Below are 24,388 nucleotides of genomic sequence, written 5' to 3' on the forward strand. Positions count from 1 at the left end.
GAAAATCATTAATTTGGGCTGGCTATTTTCTTGATAAGTATGTTATTAGATTAATACATCAAAAACAAGTGCATTCCTCTCACATTCTTTCTTCTAGGGCAAAATTATGAAAAAGGGGACTTATGTTGAGTTTCCAAAACCTGGGGTAGATTTTGAAGATATCCTTTAAAGACGAATGAGGAGGCTGAACCATCTCGAGTTCCAGACTCTCCCACTCTGAGGGGTCAGCCCTCCGAATCTTCTGTTCAGCCTCAAGAGTCTCCCAGACCTCGCTGGAAGATGCTGCCCCTGAGGACCAAGATGTGAGTTTCTCCTCCTGCAACATGCCCTGGTCTCTCTGCCTTTGGTGGCCTCATGGCCGTCAGTCTGTTCCTCTGAGGGCATGTTTGTTTGTCCCAAAGTAGACCCTAAGATTTCAAAGCCGTATTCCACGGAATTAGTAGAATTAAAAGAGCTGAAGGGAGCAAGCCTGATTGGGGTTTGCTTTGGGTGTAGATGGAGAGTCTTAGGGAGATCAGCAGTAGGTGTACTGTTATGAGTTCCTGGGCATATGTGACCCACACTGATGTGAGACGTCTTTAATTTATCATGGTTACATCCTGCTCACTCTGGTGGCCCTTGGCTTCCTGTATGCATCCAGAGGCTTAATTTAAAGACCCCTTTAGACTGAGTCCTGGTGCAACCCAAATTAAATCAGCTGCTTTTCCTGTATGCTGGAATTACTGCATGTAATTGATGGTAGTGTTTTGCCCCATTCTCAGATGGTTTGTGATAGGCCAGAGGTAGCAGGTGCAAAGGACCTGACACACAGTGGCCACTTTGGAGTTAGTTCCATCTTCCTTTCTTATCCTTCAAGACTGAGAAGCACATCTTATCCACCTTGAATCCCAGTTGTCAGCATAGAGCTGAGGACATCCTTGGCCCATGTGACTCTATAACACATTCTGAGTCCTGCAGACAGAAATGCGGACATGTACCAGATCTCCCTTAAAAACATACACAGATATTCCTCAATATCGAAACCTTCACTATTCAAATACTTGGATGATTCTACAAGTCTTCAGATTAGTCCCTCACATTCCAAAGTCAGGAATCACTCTCTGAAATTCAGGAACCATATGGATTTGGATCATACGCTATCCCATGCTATCCAAACTCGCATCACTCCAGCTCGCTGTGCAAACTCAGTTTACTCTGTTTGAGCCCCAACCGTACTTTATGTTTCCATCACTGAGTCACACAAGCAATCTAAACGGATACATCATCTCATAGCATTTGTGTATTATTTCGGTACAAGTTTCTGCATTTGTACTTGAAAGAGGTATATTGCATGTGTGCTCAGAGTCATGACTGCCCTTAAGTCCTTAACAATGAATAACCTCAAGCAAATGATGTTTCCTTATTTCGACCAGATTCCTAGAGATAGGGTGGCTGGGTCCAAGGGTAATGTGTATATTGTTTGTCGAGATATTTCCACACCTTCTCCATGGAGATGCTCCTACTCCTACCAGCATCGAGATGCTTCTCTTTCCCCCCAGCTTTGCAATGGGGCATATTATGGAACTTTAGAAATTTGGAGTTTGTTATATAAAATTTTGTCTCTTACTGCCATTTTTCCCTTCCAGACTGAGACTATACAGGTTGCCCTGTCACTGGAAAGCCGTTCAGAGGGAAAAGTTGATTTTAAGGCCTACAAGGATTACTTCACAGCTGGTGCTCACTGGAATATCATCATTTTCCTTATTCTCGTAAACATCGCAGCTCAGGTAAATAAGGACATTTGTTTTGGTTTGTGCCCTCAGCTTGATATTTACATACTATTTGTACTGTATTTATTATTTATTATTATTGTTAACAGGTATTTTAAGAGATTTCTGTCAAAAAACTGGCTCACAGATGGTGGGACCTGGGTGGGTGAACCTGAAATCAGTCAGGCAGGTCTTCAGGCTGGAACATCAGGCAGGAACCAGTGCCGCAGTCTTGAGGCAGAATTTCGTCCTCCTCCAGGAAGCCTCAGGGTTTGCTCTAAAGGCCTTTGACTGACTGGACGAGGCCCCCACATCATTCAGGTGACCTCTTCTGCTTCAGTTAGCTTAGTGTAGATGTGAGCCTCATCTGCAAAATACCTTCAGAGCAATTTCCAGACAAGTGTCTGGTTGAATCACTGGGACTGGCCTGGCCCAGCTGACACATAAACTGACCATCCCAGTACCTATCAGGCTTTTTTCCTTTGAAAAATCCCAACACCTATACTATTATTATTATATTTTCAGTCCAATTGGATTTGATTGTAATGTGTTTTCTGTGGGGAGCAAAATAAATGAAACTTACTCGTGGTATGTGTGTATGACAGCTTCTAGGATACAAAGGACGTCTTTTAAGATTTTAACATGTGACATGCACTTCCCTGACCTTGGTTATCTGGGGTGTGGGGCTTGGTGCAGACTTGAGCTGGAAGGACCATGTCTGTTTTCTGGAGCCGTCCCATCATCCATAGTGAGCAGGGGTTTTGAGGGGCTCAGTGATGTCAGCGTTTGATTGATGGTTGTTCCTGCTCCAGGTGTCCTACGTCCTTCAGGATTGGTGGCTCTCATCCTGGTGAGTGATTCCTGGTCTGACCCAAAGTGCTCTAAAATCAACAGGAAGCCTCATTTCCCAGAGTCCAGGGAAGAGGCAGGGCTTGTTCAGCCTCCTCTTCTGATCCTCATGTAGTTTCCCTGAAGAAAAATTCCTGCTGGTGGAGTGTGACCCTCCCATGGTTTCTCCCCATGTCTGACCTTCAGCAGCTTCTCACAACTTTGAGAACCGAAAGTCATGATTCAAATTGAATTTTTTTTTTTTCTTTTTAGGGCCGCACTCCAAGCATATGGAAGTTCCCAGGCTATGGGTTGAATTTGAGTAACAGCTGCTGGCCTATACCACAGTCACAGTAATGACAGATGTGAGCCATGTCTGTGACCTACACCACAGCTCATGGCAATGCCGGATCCTTAACCCACTGAGCAAGGCCAGGGATCAAACCCGCAACCTCATGGTTCCTAGTTGGATTTGTTTCTGCTGCGCCATGACAGGAACTCTGAAGCTGAATCTTTATAAGGCAGATGGACACAGGGTCCTGTAAGCTGGGGATCTTTTTCCAGCATGAAACACATCTCCTAAATCGAGCTTAATTTTTAAAATTATTTGTCTAAATTCTATCTATAGTGTAATATTTTTCTTCCCTGTTTCATAGGGCAAATGAACTGAGTACTGTGTATGCCATGACATATGGAAAAGGAAGTGTAATCTTGTTACCTGATCCTGGCTGGTACTTTACACCTTATTCAGGTAAAGCCGAGTCATGTGCCCTATCATACAAGTGTCTGAGGTGCTTACAATGAGCCTGTGTGAGCAACCAGGGCTTCCAGGAGTAAGTCAAAAATGTCTCAACAGATTATAGTTGAGTCATATTTACTCTGTGAATTAATTAGAATAATTACTTTTAAATCTGCTAGAAGAAAGAGGGTGGATGAAGACTCTTAGATTTCTTTGTACTGGATTTGGAAGTTAAACCAGGATTGCACATTCAGAAAATAAGCCACTGGAAATCTGTGGCTATTGACTATGCTAATAGGTTGCTTTAGTTGAGTCTTAAGTCATTATATGGATGGCAAGGGGATTAGAAACGGATCCCCACCCTGTGGTTCCAATTGTTCCAATTCTGAGTAAACCCTGTATTTATTGAACTTGGACAAAGTTTTCTGGCAGCAAAGCCCCCCTCTCCCCCAATAAAAGCATCATTCTCTCGCAGGTATGCAGAGCTCCCCTTCACCACACAGCTCATCTCCTCGGCTTCACTAATTACTGAAGAGAGAAGCTGAGCAGGAGAAACCAAGTGTCTGGGAACTGGGGTTCCTTCTCTGTCTAACCTCGATATCACCATGTTATCACATCCCCAGCTGTGTGATTAATGTAACATCTGATAGACTAATATTAACACAGCTTTCTTCTTAGAATATATGTCGCTTTGGAGTTCCCTTTGTGGCTCAGAAGTTAGCGAACCTGACTAGGATCCATGAGGTTGAGGGTTCGATCCTTGGCCTCGCTTAGCAGGTTAAGGAGTTGTGGTGTAATTGGCATATGCGGCTCGGATCTAGTGTTGCTGTGGCTGTGCCGTAGGCCAGTGGCTATATCTCCGATTTGATCTCTAGCCCGGGAACTTCCATATGCCGGAGGTACAGCCTTAAAAAGCAGAAAAAAAAAAAAAAAAAAAAAAAAGGATATATGTAGTATTCCATACTATTTAAAGGAAATCCTTATATAAAAGACTAAATATTCCCACAGGAAATGCTCTTACAAGCTTTCTGTGAAAGTAAAGTGAGTTATCTTTGTAAGGACCCACTCAGTGAAATTTGGTATTTAGGAGTTCCTACTGTAGCACAGTGCAAACGAATCTACCTAGGATCCATGAGGGTGCGGGTTTGATCCCTAGCCTCGCTCAGTGGGTTAAGGATCTGGGGATGCTATGAGCTGTGGTGTAGGTCTCAGATGCAACTTAGATCTGCAGTTGCTGTGGCTGTGGTGTAGGCCAGCATCTGTTGCTCCAATTTGACCCCTAGCCTGGGAACTTCCATATGCCAGAAGTGTGGCCCTAAAAAGCAAAAAAAAAAAAAAAAAAAAAGAAATTTGATATTATTTGGTATTTGCTTCCTTGATCACTTCTAAGAAACCTAAATCCATTAGTTGTTTGCCTTCTGAATCGGTGGACTAGGGGAACTTCAAGGAAAAAGGAAAGGATTCTGTTACGTATTCGTTTGGGATGGTGGGCTAAGGCAGATAGATGCCTGTTGATAGAATCAGGAATTTGAGCAACTTTCAGAAATGAAATAACAGATACATTAGCAGAAGAGGAAAAAAAGTACCTGATTGAGTATTACAGAAGGTTTCTCCAGTCTCTTTAGCGTTGTGCTTCAAGAACTGTTCAGAGATCTATTTTAATTTCTACATGAATGGTAGGTACCCATTTATGTCATTAATAAACTGTACATTTAAGTGAATATGTTCATTTCCAAATGCTTCACGTTGCTGTAAAACACTTAGTGGCAGTTTAGTTGCTCGTTAGATTAATTATCTTGTGTTAAAATAAAATTTGTATTTTCTTACAATTGAATTATTTAAGGGACTTTCCACTTACAAGTTAATATGTTGTTTTCATACTCTTTAAAGCTTTTTGGGCGTGGAAATAGCTACTTTATGTGGAAGTAAATTTCCATATGAGTTTACCATGTACATGGAAATCCTTTCTCCTGTTCCCTGTTAATTCACGCTAGTATCAAAGCATTCCTCAATTTTGGATTCTGAAGCCTGTTGTAAGTAGTAAGACTTGAAATATGGAGAAAGGAAGATCAACCACTTTTTATAATTTTCTTTCTTCTGAGGTTTTTTTTTTTTTTTTTTTTTTTTTTTTTTGTCTTTGTACGGTCGCAGCCACAGCATAAGGAAGTTTCCAGGCTAGGAGTGGAATTGGAGCTGCAGCCCACTGAGCAAGACCAGGGATCGAACCTGCATCCTCATGGATACTAGTCTTGTTTGTTACCACTGAGCTACGATGGGAACTGCCTGTGTCATTTCTATTTAATGAGAGGACTGTAGTGATTTTTATATTGTTTATAAATGTATCTTGTGAATGTGTTACATTATCATTGAACCCATTATATCTAAATTTATTCTATATTCTACATATAATTTATATATATGGTATATTTATAGGATAAAATACATCATACCTTTGTAAGGTACCTTCCATGCTTTAGCATCATTGAAGAAAAGGCAGAGACCTTGTGCTGAGCGATGTTTCTTTGTTCCAGTTCTCACTGCAGGTACCGTGCTATTTGGCATCTCGAGGTCTCTGTTGATGTTCTACGTCCTTGTTAATTCTTCACAAACTCTGCACAAGCAAATGTTGGAGTCCGTTTTGAGAGCTCCGGTACTGTTCTTTGATAGAAATCCGACAGGTGAGTCAGACCAAGTTTCTCAGTAAATATGTCTTGTTAACGCATTCAGTGCTTGATTACATTTGATATTTGAAAATGGAGAAGATGCTTGGAAGGCAGTCACAAAAAATTTTACTGATATTTTTTGCTACCAAATGAAATGTGAATATAGAATCATATAAGATTTTTGCTAGTTTATGTGTGTGCAGAAATGTAAATGAACATTCACTTTGTAGGATGGTTTAGGAATCCATTTGTTGTGTGGCATATGAAACACCCTACAGTCATGTGTCAGTGTTGTTGACTAGTTGCTAAAAGGTTGGCTGTGTTACAAAGTGTTAAGCTAGGTTGTCTTCTAGGAAGAACTTTCTTACAGTGAATCTCTGTAAGAGACAGGCTGTGGGTGTCTTTTTTCATCGTCCATCCATTTCTGGAAACACAGAGCTCTGGCACGTGCTGCGACCTAAAATGGTAATGAAAGATTCCTAAAACCCAAGTTTGGTGAAATGTAAACATCCTCTTCAATACAATTAATTCTCTAGTTTTACAGTGGACTTTTAGTGCCATGTGAGAGGTTGTGTGGTCTGTAGCAGGTGGATCTTCAGGAGTAAGATTCTCAATATGAGTGTCCCTGGAGGTTTCCCAGTGGTTGCTTCCTCTGCCCTGACGCCTTTGACCTGTCCTGCTTTGAAGGTAGCTCCTGACCTGGGTTCATTCATGAAGAGTTAGTTCATCAGCATGCATGCCCACTCTGTTCAGTTGGTTGGACTAGTGGTGAGTCCCAGGGCAGCTTTGTTGTTGCAGGTGATGCTTGACAGGACCAGTAGAGGCAGGGAGGTGGGCTGGAGGGAGGAGAGGAGTAGCCTTGGCCTGACCATCAACTAGGCATGTGACCAAGACCAAAACAGGTGAGCATTTCTGGGCAGGCAAATCTCAAAGCAGGGTGTCATCATGGTTGTAAGTACGGGCTCTGGAGTCAAGTGCCTGGGTTCAGTCCTGGTGCTAGTTACTCCTAGTGATAGATGGCTCTAGTTATATTGATGCTTATGTGCTACTTATTTAAGTTCTCTGTTTCTCAGTTTTCTCCTCGTAAAATGGGGATGCTATTCTCATGTACCTTATCTATATCTTGATACTGTGGGCATTAAGCAGGTCAGTACGCTCACAGCACTTAGTGCACCGTCAGTGGCTAATGAACCTTAGTGACAACAGTGACTTGGTGTCTGGGAACTTCCTCTTCTGTGAATTGGGAATACCTTCTGCCCTTCCTGTTTCTCAAGACTCTGGTAAATATGAAATAAGACTGTTCAGGGAAATATCTTGCGTAGATTTACTCAGCACATGCTGTCAGTCCAGGCACCGTGCGAGCACTGCTGGTAAACTGCAGAGGCCCCTCATACATCTCATTTATTATGAAGCCAGTATGAGAAAGTGATTGGAGGAGTTCCTGCTGATATGGCTGTGAAGTTGCTCCACTTTGTCAGCTAATGTGAAAACTACAGTCATAAAGTTGGGAGGATTAAGTGGGACTGGATTTCTATTATCATAGCCTCTGAGTGCTCATGACCACAGTTCACCAGGATCTTCATGTTCAAGACCTGTAGGCTCCTCCAGATGCTGATGCATTTGTTATTCAAACAGTTGGGAGCAAGTTTAGAGCTTCAAGGCCACTCATCTTAGAGCAGTCAGGACCCTAGTGTTTATCTTGTCTCCCCCTCCTGTATCTCTTAGCAGGACTTCATTCCTTCAAGAAAGTAGAAGCCCAAATAAGTACTGCAAAGATAGACCTACTTTGTCCAAAAGGTTTAGGGACCATGAATTATTTACTCTTTTAATGGTATTTGCAAAAGGAGAGTTTGTAATAGATTATTTATGATGGACTTTGTTTCTGGTATGCGATGGCATGAAGAAAAAAACCACACATGTTGGTTCTTTGGAAGCTGTGTTTCATGGAACCAGACTATCCAAGCTTCCAAGTTCTGTTGTCTGTCAATTAAGGAAATGAAACTGTCAAACACCTAATACTTTCCCTGGGATGTAGTTCCACACTGAAGATGAATTTTGGCACTTAAGTTGGTTAAATAGTTGATACCTGATAGTTCTACCGTACAAACTTCAGGCCCTTAAGAGATAAAGAGGAGGAATTAATCCATTTTTAAACATCTTAGACCTCTAAAAACTGTTACTGGACAGGAAGCTGAGAGGTAGGTGGAGATGTCGTGATGTCCCAGTTGTGCTGGAACACAGCCCTGGGAGAGCTGGGCCAGTCACTGCCCCTCTCTTGGCCTCAGGTCGGAAGAGGGGCCTCTTCACTCATCAAGCATTTATTGGTCATCTACCGGTTGTCAGTTGTGGTCCCAAGCATTGGGACCAAAAAGTCCCTGTCTTTCAAGGCATTTGCACACTTAAATAATTGCTGACAATGAATTGTTTTTAAAAAATGTCAATATTCTACGACTGCATATGGAAAAGATACAGATTCAGAATTTAATACAGTTGTAGATTGGAGAGTTCAATGCATTTATAAACAAAACACAGATACCTACAAGCATAACCCTATGGTGTATTTCTTTTTCATAATCAATTATGTAATGATTGTCCTTGATTTCAGGAAATTTCAAAACCTGTTTTCCTGGAACTTTAAGATAGATCATTTTCAAAATGAAATCATACCAGTGGGAGTGTGAGCGGAATTTCAGAAATAAAGTGATTCTTTATTTAAAATCATCATCTCTGAGATTACAGCGAACTCAGCCTGGTTTCTTGATGAAGCTGAAATGCTCTCCTGACCCATCAGGACTGTCTGGGTGCAGAGCTCCTCTCTGAAAAGTCTGTTAGGGGAGGAAGAGGGAAGCAGCACTTCCGGCGTTAACCTTTGTAAATATCCACACGCACTTCCCTTTGAGCTTTTTAGAATCAGGTTACGGATGCTTTGGCGGTAGGTCAGACATTAGCAATGCATTTTCTCCATAAGTAGTGTTATTATTTAATCAGCTATGGTGTGTGTGTTGCGTATGCTTTCCATTCTTGGAAACCAGGATTAATCTGTTAGAAATTTCCCCTCATTTAGGTAGAAACTCTTTAATATCTAGAAATAGATGGCAATCTTCGAAATATATTTTGAGTGGAAATTTACTAAAATCCTGTTGTTAAATGGAAAGCTATCATAAAATCAAGTTCTCTGTTCTGGAATTCTTTTCTTTTCTTTCTTTTTTGCATTTGCAATTTAATAGATCATATCCCATGGGGAAACATTTCAACCTCTTGAACACTTGGAAAGTCTATTTTAGGCTTGTCCAGACGTTCTTCCAAATGCAGTCGTGCTCCTCATGGTGGGAAAGTCCTGCCTCCGGGTCTGCTGCTGGGGGAAGCAGGGCTGCAGGGCAGCATGTTGTTCACGCAGCAGCAGAAACCAGAGCATCAGCCCTGCTTGATTCACAGCCTAAGCCCTGATTTGGGGATGGTTAAGTCAATAATTAGGTAGTGATTTCTCTCTGATCTTCATGTGGTTGCTTCTAGAAGTGTTCTTTCGGCTCGGTGACTGATCTTATCCTTTATTCTGATTGAGGAATACAATTAAAAAATAGAAATTTTTTGAAGGTGCGATGAGAAACACATCGTACCCACTTCTTTCTGTTCCGTACAAATGCTTGAACAGATACTACAGTTTATCTGGATTTGACCTTAAATAGATCTTCCTACATTAAATACTTACATATGTCTAGATAAGCAGTGGTTCTTTGAAGTACACTCGGAATCATGGATTAATTTCTTTACCACCTTTAAATATTTAGAGAGAAATTAAGATAGAAATTATTGTTTTCTTGTATGGAGTCATTATTTTTAGAAGTTTTTCCTTTTTTCTCCTGTTGGTATCAGACTGCCTGGGCTCAAAAATTTATTTCTTTTGGGAGAACTATAAATTTATTGTTCTTCCTTTTTGGATAATAAAGCAACCATAACATCTTAAAATTATATCACATGTCAATATAAATCTTTTGGATATTCTTTTTACTTAGCATAAAAATGAAGAGGGAGTCAAATATGGCTTAATGAGTTTCACTAATGGCCAATACTGTAGACAGAAGTATTTCTTATTGGTGCCAAGTTGTCAGTGTTAGTCTTGACCTAGTCCTGTAAATGAAAGGAAAGTAAACACCTACTTTAAGATGACGAGTAATCGGTGTTACTAGAAAACTATGCTTTGACTTCAAGACAAAATAAATAGTTGTTGATAGAAATAGCCAGAATAATAAAAGGCGGCACCTGTGTAATCTTGGAGTCAGTGGTTTATCCTACAGTCAGATAAGCTGCTGTTTATTAACAAATGCTCAATCTTTAGACCAGGTGAGTAGATTTCACTGCTACATTAGGGAATTTTAAAACTCACTTGAAGAAGCTTTAATTCCCGTTGGTGACAGATTTTCTTTTTTTTTTTTAATATTTTCTTTAATTTTCCCACTGTACAGCAAGGGGGTCAGGTTATCCTTACATGTATACATTACATTTTTTCCCCCACCCTTTCTTCTGTTGCAACATGAGTATCTAGACATAGTTCTCAATGCTATTCAGCAGGATCTCCTTGTAAATCTATTCTAAGTTGTGTCTGATAAGCCCAAGCTCCCGATCCCTCCCACTCCCTCCCCCTCCCATCAGGCAGCCACAAGTCTCTTCTCCAAGTCCATGATTTTCTTTTCTGAGGAGATGTTCATTTGTGCTGGATATTAGATTCCAGTTATAAGTGATATCATATGGTATTTGTCTTTGTCTTTCTGGCTCATTTCACTCAGGATGAGATTCTCTAGTTCCATCCATGTTGCTGCAAATGGCATTATGTCATCCTTTTTTATGGCTGAGTAGTATTCCATTGTGTATATAGACCACATCTTCCAAATCCAATCATCTGTCGATGGACATTTAGGCTGTTTCCATGTCCTGGCTATTGTGAATAGTGCTGCAATGAACATGCGGGTGCATGTGTCTCTTTTAAGTAGAGTTTTGTCCGGATAGATGCCCAAGAGTGGGATTGCAGGGTCATATGGAAGTTCTATGTATAGATTTCTAAGGTATCTCCAAACTGTTCTCCATAGTGGCTGTACCAGTTTACATTCCCACCAGCAGTGCAGGAGGGTTCCCTTTTCTCCACAGCCCCTCCAGCACTTGTTCTTTGTGGATTTATGAATGATGGCCATTCTGACTGGTGTGAGGTGGTATCTCGTGGTAGTTTTGATTTGCATTTCTCTTATAATCAGCGATGTTGAGCATTTTTTCATGTGTTTGTTGGCCATCTGTATATCTTCTTTGGAGAAATGTCTATTCAGGTCTTTTGCCCATTTTTCCATTGATTGATTGGTTTTTTTGCTGTTGGGTTGTATAAGTTGTTTATATATTCTAGAGATTAAGCCCTTGTCAGTTGCATCATTTGAAACTGTTTTCTCCCATTCTGTAAGTTGTCTTTTTGTTTTCTTTTTGGTTTCCTTTGCTGTGCAAAAGCTTTTCAGTTTGATGAGGTCTCATGGGTTTATTTTTGCTCTAATTTCTATTGCTTTGGGAGACTGACCTGAGAAAATATTCATGATGTTGATGTCAGAGAGTGTTTTGCCTATGTTTTCTTCTAGGAGTTTGATGGTGTCCTGTCGTATATTTAAGTCTTTCAGCCATTTGGAGTTTATTTTTGTGCATGGTGTGAGGGTGTGTTCTAGTTTCATTGCTTTGGTGCCAGATTTTCTATCCACTCCCATCTCTTTTGGCAAAGGAGACAGTAGGAGTTTCAGGCTTAATCGACCTGGCTTTCTGGTGTATGTCTCTTGGTTCTTGTTATATTCAAGTAGGCAGATGATAATAAAGTTTAAATGTTAGGTAACACAATGAGTCCCTTATACATTTTGGATAAACACTGAGTATTTTTACTCTTAGAAGAGGTCATAGACAAAACAGCCTGACATAAACTGTCCAAATGTTTTCTCAGGTCAGTCTCCCAAGGCAATGAAATAAAAGCAAAAATAAACAAATGGGACCTATTCAAATTTAAAAGCTTTTGCACAGCAAAGGAGACCAGAAACACAAAAAGACAACCTATGGAATGAGAGGAAATAGTTGCAAACGATGCAACCAACAGGGGCTTAATCTCCAAAACACACAAAGAACAAGTATAACTCAACAATGAAAAAAACCTAAGAACCCAATTGAAAACTAGACAGAAAATCTAAATAGACATTTCCAGAGAAGACATGTGCATGGCCAGCAGCATGGGAAAGGATGCTCAACGTCATTCATTATTAGAGAAATGCAAATCAAAAGTACAGTGAGGTACCACCTCACACTGGTCAGAATGGCCATCATTAATAAGACTACAAATAACAAATTGTTGAAGAGAGTGTGGAGAAAAGGGAACCCTCCTACACTATTGGTGGGGGTGTAAATTGGTACCACTACTATGGAAAACAGTGGAGATGTTCCTCAGAAACTAAATGTTGAACCACCATATGATCCAGCAGTCCCACTCCTGGGCACATATCTGGAAAAACTATAATCAAAAAGATGCATGCATTCCCCATGTTCATAGAAGCACTAGTCATAGTAGCCAATAATGGAAAGAACATAAATGTCCACCAACAGATGAATGGATTAAGAAGATGTGGTTCATGTATAGTGTGGAATATTACTCAGCCATAAAAAGGACAAAATAATGCAATTCACAGCAGTATGGATGAAACTAAAGATTTTCATACTAAGTGAAGGAGGTCAGAAAGAGAAAGACAAACACCATATGATATCACTTCTATGTGAAATCTAAAATATGACACACATGAACCTATCTGCAAAACAGAAATATACTCACAGACATAGAGAACAGAGTTGTGGTTCCCAAGGGGGAGGTGGGAGGGAGTGGGATGGAATAGAACTTTGAGGAGTTCCCATCGTGGCGCAGTGGTTAACGAATCCGACTAGGAACCATGAGGTTGCGGGTTCGTTCCCTGGCTTTGCTCAGTGGGTTAACAATCCAGCGTTGCCGTGAGCTGTGGTGTAGGTCGCAGACGCAGCTCGGATCTGGTGTTGCTGTGGCTCTGGCTTAGGCCAGTGGCTACAGCCCTGATTCCACCCCTAGCCTGGGAACTCCATATGCTGTGGGAGTGGCCCTAGAAAAAGGCAAAAAAAAAAAAAAAAAAAAAAGGTTTGAGGTTAGTAGATGCAAACTATCAGACACTTAGAATGGATAGAGAGTAAGGTCCTACTGGGTAGCACAGGGAGCTCTGACCAATCTCCTGGGATAGACCATGAAGATAAACATATATATGTGTATGTGTATATATGTATATGTGGAAAATGTATAAATGTACATGATTGTCACTTTGCACTGCAGCAGAAATTGGTACAGTATTGTATCTAAAGTTTACTGCTAAAAAATTATAGTCGGGGAGTTCCCTCTTGGTGAAGCAGGTTGAGGGCCTGGCATTGTCACTGCAGTGGCTTGGGTCACTGTTGTAGAGCATGTTCTATCCCTGGCCCAGGAGTTTCCACAGGCTACAGTTACAGCCAAAAAAATAGTAAGTGTGTAGGGGTTTGTAGTAATCGTAAGTAACCACAAAGGATGTTGACATGTTTAAAAACAGTTAAACCATCGATATTCAAAATATTGTATCTGGGTTCTCATGAAAAGATGTATTTATGCTCAGTATCTTTTGTTTAACATGGTCTTACAGTATAGCCCAGGGATCTATATTCAGTACTCCATAATAAACCATAATGGAAATGAAATAAAATTAAAAGTCGACAAAGGTCTCTTGCCTGCATGAAAAATGTTCTGTTAAAATGACTAAAATAAATTTTGTTATTTCAAAGGTACTTAGTAATTTGAAATTTTAACCTTACAAAAATCTCTCATTTTAATTTTAGTAAGCATCAGTTGTTGTCCCTGTGGTGGTGGTTCTAGTCCAGGCTTTGGGTTCTAGGGGCAGAATCTACCCAAGTTGGTTCAGAGAGGGAGGACTTGAATGAAAGGAAATGGGCATCTTGTGGAGCTGGAGCAGTGCTGACTTTCCTGGGAACTGCAGCTGGGAACTGGGTCCTTATGGGAGCTGGGGCCATTGTCACAGGGCTCCTGCATGTTCCCAAGCCCCTCTGCCCGTCACCTTTGCTGGGTGTGGTGAGTCTGCTCCACTTTCCTGATTCTCTCCTGGCCTCATAGTTCTTAGCAGGGAAATCAGAATGACTGGTAGTTAGTCAGTGGCTTAGTTCCCCCTGGGCCCTTCTGGTCAGTTAGCTGTGCCAGGGCTGTGGGGGCTCCTGAGAGGGCAGCACAGTTATTCCAAGCCTGTCCAATAAAGATAAAGGGGCTCATGTGAGTGGCAGATTCCTGGAGCTAAATTTGTCATCCAGAGTCTCAAGGAGGAGCAAGGGCTTAGGCTGAGATCTGGAGAGATGAGGCCAGGATCGAGGACCTTGTTGGTGGGAGAAGTGAGAGGAGCGGGCCCCCATTAGAATAAGGACCCACGGTCAGCAGTGAGGGAGGGAGGGGAGGTTGGTACCTCTCTTCTGTCTCCTCTCTCCTCACTGTTCCTAGAAACATGGTAGATTTGATTTGCTAAAAATAAACTCAAAATGGCTGAAGGACTGGAGTTCCCATCGTGGCTCAGTGGTTAACGAATCCAACTAGGAACCACGAGGTTGTGGGTTCAATCCCAGGCCTTGCTCAGTGGGTTAAGAATCCGGTGTTGCCGTGACCTGTGGTGTAGGTTGCAGATGTGGCTCGGATCCCGCGTTGCTGTGGCTCTGGTGTAGGCTGGTGGCTACAGCTCCAATCAGACCCCTAGCCTGGGAACCTCCATATGCCACGGGAGCGTCTCAAGAAATGGCAAAAAGACACACACACACACACAAAAGGCTGAAAGACTTAAATATAAGACAAGACACCATCAAACTCCTAGAAGAGAACATAGGCAAAACACTCTCTGATATCAACCTCATGAATATTTTCTCATGTCAGTCTCCCAGAGCTATAGAAATAACAGCAAAAATAAACAAATGGGACCTAATCAAACTGACAAACTTTTGCACAGCAAAGGAAACCAAAAAGAAAACCAAAAGACAACTTACAGAATGGGAGAAAATAATTTCAAATGATGCAATGGACAAGGGCTTAATCTCTAGGATATACAAGCAACTTATACAACTCAACAGCAAAAAAGCCAATCACTCAATGGAAAAATGGGCAAAAGACCTCAATAGACATTTCTCCAGGGGAGATATACAGATGGCCAACAAACACATGAAAAAATGCCCAACATCGCTGATTATAAGAGAAATGCAAATGAGAACTACCATGAGATACCACCTCACACCAGTCAGAGTGGCCATCATTAATAAGTCCACAAGTTCCCATCGTGGCACAGTGGAAATGAATCCAACTAGGAACCATGAGGTTGAGGGTTCGATCCCTGGCCTTGCTCAGTGGGTTAAGGATCCAGTGTTGCTGTGAGCTGTGGTGTAGGTGCAGACGCGGCTTGGATCCCGCGTTGCTATGGCTCTGGCGTAGGCTGGCAGCTATAGCTCCGATTAGACCCCTAGCCTGGGAACCTCCATATGCCATAGCAGTGGCCCAAGAAATGGCAAAAAGACAAAAAAAAAAAAAAAAAAAAAGTCCACAAATAACAAGTGCTGGAGGGGGTGTGGAGAAAAGGGAACCCTCCTGTACTGTTGCTGGGAATGTAAACTGGTACAGCCACTATGGAGAAGTTTGGAGATACCTTAGAAATCTATATGTAGAACTTCCGTATGACTCTGCAATCCCACTCTTGAGCATATATCCGGACAAGAATTTCCTTGAAAAAGACACATGCACCCGCATATTCATTGCAGCACTATTCACATTAGCCAAGACATGGAAACAGCCTAAATGTCCATCAACAGATGATTGGATTAGGAAAATGTGGTATATATACACAATGGAATACTACTCAGCCATAAAAAGAAGGACATAATGCCGTTTATAGCAACATGGATGGAACTAGAGACTGTCATACTGAGTGAAGTAAGTCAGAAAGACGAAGACCAATACCATATGATACCACTTATAACTGGAATCTAATATACAGCACAAACGAACATTTCCAAAGAAAAGAAAATCATTTACTTGGAGAATAGACTTGTGGCCGCCAGGGGGAGAGGGAGGGAGTGGGAGGGATCGGGGTGGGAGGTTGGGGTTATCAGATACAACTTGGAATGGATTTACAATGAGATCCTGCTGAGTAGCATTGAGAACTATGTCTAGATACGTATATGGCAACAGAACAAAGGGTAGGAAAAAAAATGTATACGTGTAAATGTAACTTGGCCCCCATGCTATACAGTGGAAAAATAAATTAAAAAAAAAAGAAAAAGGTGGATGTGAGTGAGTTTATTTTAAATAACAGAGTGAGACCTGTTGGTATTATGTGAGGTCAAGAGACGTCAAAATTGAATAAGAAGTTTTTATGCTCAGTGTTGGGCAGAGGTCTAAGGCAGAGTTTGAGAGGTTGAGTGTAGGTAGTTATGGGTCACCTTTAAAGTCTTCTGTTCACTTTAGATGGAAGCCAGCATGTCCTGGGCAGTGGAAACTTCGCCCCTAGCCTCTGGTCATTCATGGTCCTGTTGTGGCTTGGTGTAAAGGGCCTCCAGAGGGAGTCTCCTGTGACAGAGGTCAGGAAGAGCACCGAGAGGTCTGCATCTCATCTGCAGGCTGGCCTCCTGAAGTGTCAGTTACAAATGCAGTTCAGGGGCCTAGATGACATATTTCTCAAGAGTTGCTGCACCAAAATAGGTTGTGAGTGTGGGTGTGCGCATGCGCATGCACCTTAGCCATTGCTGTCAGTATTCTGTGTTTTCTCATCCTGTTTCCTAAGGCTGCACTTTTGGCGGGTAGCTTCAGTGTCTGATGGCTGCAACATCCTTTGTTTACTGATGTGACAGGGAGCATTTTTAGTTTACACTAAGTAGTTATTAGAAATTCTCATTTCCTAATCCTAAAACCTCTAGGGTATACTGTTTTTGTGGATTCTGAGAAGGTAAATAAAATCAATGATGATAAGTGACTTTTGGTTATTAAGTAATATTCTTTTTTTCTACCTCCATCTCTCTGGTCTCCTTGGATGCTTATGCAGGAGTCTGTGTTCCTCACACCCGGTGCACCTCTGAAAATAACCACTTACTACCCAGTGGGAAACTCATAACTTGGAAATGGCAGGAATCCGCAATTTCCCAACATGTGAGGTCCTCTGTTGTGTCTTGAGGGGAAAATTTACAGAGAGGTTATACTTATGTTTATTTAAAAAGTATGACTTAGCAAAATTTATTTTGATAACTAAAGCAAAATTAGAGTCATAATTAGGATTAACTTAAATATTTTGCAATTGTGTATTCACCGACTTAGCACTTAGAACGAGTCTTAGATGGGATGGATCAAAAAAGAGGGACCATTCTCAAATGCACCAACCCTTCCCGATGCTGCCACACGATCCCACCCCCATACTTTTAACATCCCAATCTCAACACTTCCCTCAGTGCCATTCGGTGGTGTTTTCGTTTATCTTTAGGTGTCATTGTATTTTCTCTTTCTTTACCACTGACATGGGCTTATTTCATAGGAATCTCTAATATACTGAATACATACACTTTAAAAGTACTGTTTTGATTTGTTCATGAATTGCTTGCCTTCAAGGGTCTATCTGGAGAAACAGGAATTTCTCATGTCCTCTTCTTGCAGGAAGGATTTTAAATCGTTTTTCCAAAGACACTGGGCATATGGATGACTTGCTTCCGCAGATTTTTCAAGATTTTGTGCAGGTAAAGTAACAGTCACATCGACGTTCTCACAGGGAAAAGCCAAGTGCCTGTTTTTCAAGGCCTTTTCTCAGGGGCTGAGGGTGCTATGTCCTTTTGTCTTAGTAAAAGGCCGTGTTTGGAAGATAAGGTGCAGTTATGATTGGGAGGCTGAGCTAACATGCTGCGTTAACATAATACCTGGTGTGGCAGTGGCTGCGCCGTCACGTCAAGGTTGATGTAAAGCAGCGACATGCTTGGGAAGTGGGTCTCCCTCTGCCGTCCATGTATCTGGCGTGGATTCCCTTCACAGTGAGCACATTTCGTAAGATAGAAACCTTACCTCTCGTGGAAAGAGAGCCTAGATTAATTAAGTTATGCATTGTTATCATCACAAAACATATTGACTGCACTATTTGGGGGGAATTTATTTTGGATAAATGCAGGTGTGGTTACTTACAAAGAAAAGATCAGTAATGATAAGGTGAAAATAATACTTGGACAAGGACGATAGAGAGCAGGTATTGATGATACAGTATCTGTAAGCCAGTAGTTGGAGTACAGGATCAAAGTTCTCTCAGAAAAAAATTTTTTTTAACCTAGTTATTTTTTTCACTCATTGATTTATCTCTTTTAAGGTGTCTTAAAAAAAAAAAAAAAAGACAGGAGTTCCTTTGGTGGCGCAGTGGTTAATGAATCCGACTGGGAACCATGAGGTTGCAGGTTCGATCCCTGGCCTTGCTCAGTGGGTTGGGGATCCAGTGTTCCCGTGAGCTGTGGTGTAGGTTGCAGACATGGCTCCGATTCCGCATTGCTGTGGCTCTGGTGTAGGCCGGTGGCTATAGCCCCAATTGGACCCCTAGCCTGGGAACCTCCACATGCCGTGGGAGCGGCCCTAGAAAAGGCAAAAAAAAAAGAAGAAAAGAAAAAAAGAAACACCCACAGAAATAAATCCCTTCTGTCCATTCTTCTTTTTGTCTCTAAACTTGAGGTTCTGAGGAATGATGTTGGTCACCTCAGCTCTCATCTCCTCATGCAGTATCACTGCTCATGCGGGATGTTTTTTCTGTTATTTATTTCTGTCTGCTTTTCAGTGATTCAGGCTGTGGGGGTTTCTTCATTTCCAAGTGTTCTTTTTAGGAATGAAAAGCATGTATCGAAAGCTGCCTACAGAAATGCAGCCATGAATATTTGACTGCAAACCACGTATTCTGTGGGCAAAGGCTTCCACTCTTGACCAGTGAGCAGTAAGCCAATCTCAGAGGCAGAGTACTTTTATAGCAAAGAGGTCTTATTTATTTTTTTTATTTTCTGCAAACTTATTTTATAGATGTGTCCTGCTGAGTTTAGGTATCTAATTCATCCGCAGAGGCAGTCTAACCCTACAAACAGTGTCACATTTTGACAGTGATTGTTAATTAATTTGAAAGGATTGTGTGAAAGTCCTGTTTCTCTGCTACTACAAGTGAGAACAAGGTTGGGTTTCCAGAGCTGGCTGCCCTGCTGTGTGCTGAGCACATGGTTAGTTATTCTCATCATCAGAATCTGTGACATATTATTGCATAAAGAGGGACAGGGATAGATGCAGCCTGATTTCAGTAGAAACTGTTCTCAGAGGTGCAAGGAGAGAGTCTCCCTGATTTCCAGTCCCAGTTCTCCCTGTTAGAGTTCAATTACCTTGAAGTTTTGGGACCTTCAGGTGTAGGCACAGTTCATCTAATTGGAAGTGAGAATCTGGTGGTTGAGAGAGACATGGGATGAGCAGACACGGGTATATTCTTCACTGAGCAGGTAGTAGCTGAATCTGTGAAGATGGGTAAGGTTGCCCAGAGAGAGAGAGAGAGAGAGGGAAGTATCTTTAGGGGCCAAGATCAGAAGGTTATGGAAGCCTCTCTATTCAGAGCAAGAGCAGAGGAGACACACACGAACAGCAGGGAAGAGAGGAGGGAATAGGTTGGGGAACCGAGGAAGGACAGGTCTGTTCAAGGCAAAGGAGAAGCTACGTCTGTGGAGAGTTGCTGGCTGATGTGGGATCAGGAAGCCTGTGGTGACGAAGAGGGGCCAGTTTCAGCTGGGAGGAGGCGAGAGGGCAAAGGGCTGAGACTGGAAGAGGCCTGGAGGGGGTTGAGGTGCGGGCAGGCTGCTCTGAAGGAGTCTGACTGAAACAGGAGGGAGGCCTGTTGGGAATGAAGGCTCTGAGGAGGGGCTGCTGCTTGTTGGGGTTTAGTTTGTGGGTCAGAGGAGGACGTGGTGGTGTTTCCCTCTCTGCCTCCTTCCCTTCACCAAACAGGGACCAGCGTTGAGGCCCTGAGGCTCAGGAGGGAGTCAGACATGAAGCCCTCTGCTCATGGGTCTCCTCCAGCTGCCCGAAGGGTTGGGGGCATCCAGAGACTCCCCCCTTACTGCCTTTGGATCCTGATTGTGCGAGAGGGCTGTGCAGAAAGTCCTGGAAGGCAAACTGGCTGTGGGGTTGGAGGCAGTGGGGAGCCTGGTCCAGGAGGAGGTGGGCAGAGGTTCCAGGAGGTGACCTTTGATCCCAGATGAGAGGAAAAGGCCCCTGTGGGTGGAGGGCAGGAGGTGCTGCCAGAAGCTGAGTTCCCTGTGAGAGCCAGTCTTTTCTTTCTGTCATCTGCTGAGAGTGGGGTCAGGAAGGGGCTTGGAGAGGGTTGTTCAGTTTTGTTTTAAAGGACATAGTGCCCAGTGTGCTTGAACTCATCTTTGCTAATTCTGCTCATCCTTGGTATATTTGATAAGCTTTGGAAGATACTTGATTATTTTCATTTTTAATTGCATCACTTCTAAAGTGTAAAGTGTTTTTCTCTATACTTTTCCCTCATCTAATACTTTCTCATTCCCTTAAATAAAATCTCAGACAATTTATTTACTGGCTTGTAATAGTGATGCCAAGGATGGCTAAAGAAAACCCTGGATTCTGAGCAGTGGTCTCCACTGCAGGACAGTCCATCCCCTTAAGGTGATGTCATTCAGAGGCCATGTCCCAGCAGAGGGGAATCAGGAGTGTGGATGCCATCGCGTACACTGACTCATCCCTCCCAGATCTGTGTCCTGTCCAGTCACATTATAGTTGGTGGCTAAACTGGAGCCGTTCGCCTTCCAGAGGAGGAAGGCAGGCAGCATGAAGAAAATCTGCTTGTGTGGTGTGCTTCCACCTGACAACCATGTGTGAGGTCAGCGCTGTGAGAGTGGTGGAGCGGGGCCGCGGTCTCCCTTTCCACCCTTGAGTCCTGGCTCCCCCCTTCCTGCCTCTGCCCCACAAAGCGGCACTTCCCTTCTCTGTAAGGTAGGACAATAAGACCAACTTCATGAGGGTCGTTGGGAAGACACAGTGAACTCCTGGTAATAAAATTCTTAGCGTAACATCTAAGTGCATGTTGAGCACTCAGTAATGGGTAGTTACATTTAAAAAAAACCATATGTCTTTTTAAGTGGGAGAAATAGACTGATAATGGCATTTTGTTGCACTGAAGAAATTGTTACAGGCAGTTTCCAGGGACAAAATATCACCTTATGAATTTGTATTATAGGTTTGTAATGCTTGAAGATGTTAGTGGACACTTTCCCATATAGACTCACAGAATAAAAATCAATTATTTTCCAAAATAGACCATTGAGCATTAAATATTTCAAATTAATGTAACTTTTCCTACAATTTGCCAAAGTCCAGGATAACATTGAGTAAGGAGTTTCAGTTATCTACAGTTCTTGTCATTAAAATCATCACTTCCAAGAAATCTTCATACTACAAAAGCAAGGAAACATGAAGCTAAGATGCAGACGTTGGATTTAGGCATTTTAATTAAAAAAAAAAAAAAGGCACTGCTCTGAGCATGCAAAGTTGAACTCAGCTACCCTCAGCAAAATGCAATAATTTATTGAGGAAAACTAAATTGCAAAACCTTTCCTCCCCACACAGCCCTCATACAGAAAAAAGAAAAAAAATAATCAACCGCTCGGCTTTGCCTAAAAAACCCACTTTTCATCTCCTTTACTGACACAAAGGGCTACTCCTGAGGCTCCTTGAGCCCCCAGTGCCGCAGTGGTGGGACCAAATGGAATGTGTCATTCCCTCCTCCCCGCACACAAAACACACAGACTGCAGCTCTAGGAAGTGAAAATGCCCAAGAAAAAGAAAATGGGAAGCAGGTGCCCCCAGTCATTCCTTCCCAGAGGGGGGAGCGCAGGAGAAGGAGCTGCTGCCTCTGGACACTGAGAACAAAGCCACCCTGAGACTCAGCATAAGGGGTGGGTCACTGGCTTTTAGAGAAGCAAAGAGTGGAACTGCCTTTCCTTGTCTCAGCACCACTGACCGTGCATCTCATGGTGTAGAGACCTCAGGGAACGTGTGTGGAAGCATCCCAGCCTCTTTCACTGAGCAGTGACCTTGTCATGTTGAGATTCCTGTGGAGTGTTGACCCCTTTCCTCACCCCCTCCCTCAGATCCCCGTTGGGGATATTTATTTCTAGTGTGTGTATTTTATACTAGTCCTTCGTGAATATTTTCTTCCAGTCTGCGGCTTGCCTTTTTATATCCTTAATGGAGATCAAGTTTTAATTTTGGTAAAGTCTGAAGTTTATTGTTTTCCTTTTGTAGTTCCTGTTTTGGTATCCTAAGGAATCTTTGCTTATCCTTAGGAGCGTGACAAAACTTTCCTGTTGTTCTACCTTTTTAGAAATTGCTGCATCTTGCTTTAATTTTCATATATGGAAGTGTAGTTAGTGCTTGAGCTTCACTTTTTTCTAGTGATTCTCGTCACATTTGTTAAAGACTTTGATGCACTGAGTTGGCACTTTGATTCAAAATCATTGAACTTTATGTGAGGAAGTCTGTGCCTGTATATTTTGTTTCATCAATCTGTTTACCTATCTTTATAGCAATTGTGCAGAGTTAGTTATTGTACATTTTTTAAGATTTGAAATCCAGTGGTTTGTCTTCTGTGTTTATTTGTGAAGATTGTTTGGATCATTCTAGATTCTTTACTTTTCGGTGTAGACTTTATTTTTTTATTCTAATTTTTTTTCTCTTTTTACGGCTGAACCTGCAGAATATGGAGGGTCCCAGGCTAGAGGTTGAATCGGAGCTGTAGCTGCTGACCTACACCACAGCCACAGCAACTCATGTTTTGAGCCATGTCTGCAACCTACACCATAGCTCACTGCAATGCCGGATCCTTAATCTGCCAACTGACGTCAGGGATCGAATCTACCTCCTCATGGATACTAGTCAGAGTTATTTCCACTGAGCCATGATGGGAACGCCTATGTGTAAACTTTAGAAGCATTTCAACTTGTTTTTTAACTGAAGCCTGCTGGGATTTTTACACATATTTCCTTTTAGTGTAGATCATTTTGAGGAGTCTGAGTCTTAGCAATGTTGAATCTGCAGTTATGAAAATGGTAAATCTATCCACTTACTTAGGTCTCATTTAATTTTAGAAATATTTTGTAATTTTTAGTATAGCTATCTTACACTTCTTTGTTTAAATGTATTTCTGAGTATTTGATGTATTTTCATTGCATTATTGGATTGTCTTTATTATTTATTTATTTTGCTTTTTAAAATTTATTTTCAGGGCTGCACCTGTGGCTTGTGGAAGTTCCTAGGTTTGGGGGTTGAATCGGAGTTGCAGCTGCAGGCCTATGCCCCAGCCATAGCAACGCAGGATCCTTGCTGCACCTGTGACCTACACAACAGCTCATGGCAACACCAGATCCTTAACCCACGAGCCAGGCTGTGGATCTAGCCTTCATCCTCTTGGGTACTAGTGGGTTCGTCACCCACTGAGCCATGACAGGAACTCCTATTGGATTGTTTTTAATTCTACTTTTTCAACTGCTTGTTGCTAGTATATAAAAATACAGTCGATGTATTTGTGGATTTAGTTTGTATTTACTGGAGTTGCTGGTGGTGTTTTTAAAAATTCTGTAGGATTTTGTATATATACAGTCATGTCAGTTGTAAATAATGATAGTTTTACTTCTTCATTTCCAGTATTTATGACTTTTGAATTGCTGTAGCTAGAGCCTCTAGTACATCATGGAATAGAACTGATGAGATAAGATATTCTTTGTTTTGTTTTGTTTTGCTTTTAGGTCCTCACCTGCGGCATATGGAGGGTCCCAGGCTAGGGGTCAAATCAAAGCTGTAGCTGCTGGCCTGCACCACAGCCACAGCCATGCAGGATCCAAGCCGCGTCTGCGACCTATGCCACAGCTAACGGCAACACTGGATCCTTAACCCACTGAGCAAGGCCAGGGATCAAATCTGCGTCCGCCTGGATGCTAGTCAGATTCGTTAACTGCTGAGTACAACGGGAACTGCAAGATAAGATATTCTGTACTCATCAAAATCTTGCAATATTTTTACATTGCAGATGATGTTTACTGAGATTTTCTAGGTAGCTCTCTGTCATTAGATTGAAAACGTTTCCTTTAACTCCTCAATTGACAAGAATTTTACTTTTTTTAAAAAAATCAAGAATAGGTGTTGAAAATGGACATATATTTTTCTACATTTCTTTAGATAATGATGTGATTATTCACCTATACTCTTTTAATGTGAATTATAGTGATTAGTGCTTGAGGTTAAACTTAGATTCCTG

The 24,388-nt window shown here is 41.9% G+C and overlaps 1 protein-coding gene across 2 annotated transcripts in view; it reads left to right on the forward strand.

The window, feature by feature from the left end:
- Positions 1-1,300: 1,300 nt before the first annotated feature.
- Positions 1,301-24,388, forward strand: part of LOC106505330 (multidrug resistance-associated protein 4-like) — a 55,337-nt gene continuing 32,249 nt past the window's right edge. The window contains exons 1-5 of one of the 2 annotated variants that reach the window (XM_021081962.1): positions 1,305-1,766; positions 2,561-2,598; positions 3,233-3,327; positions 5,847-5,993; positions 17,713-17,792. In XM_021081962.1, the coding sequence (XP_020937621.1) occupies positions 1,347-1,766; positions 2,561-2,598; positions 3,233-3,327; positions 5,847-5,993; positions 17,713-17,792 (780 nt within the window). In that variant the 5' untranslated portion in view covers positions 1,305-1,346. Of the gene's footprint in view, positions 1,767-2,560; positions 2,599-3,232; positions 3,328-5,846; positions 5,994-17,712; positions 17,793-24,388 lie in introns of both variants that reach the window. The other variant, XM_021081961.1, reaches the window with a different exon arrangement.

The sequence above is a fragment of the Sus scrofa genome, unplaced genomic scaffold (genome assembly GCF_000003025.6).
Source record: "Sus scrofa isolate TJ Tabasco breed Duroc unplaced genomic scaffold, Sscrofa11.1 Contig29, whole genome shotgun sequence".
Taxonomy (NCBI): Eukaryota; Metazoa; Chordata; class Mammalia; order Artiodactyla; family Suidae; genus Sus; species Sus scrofa.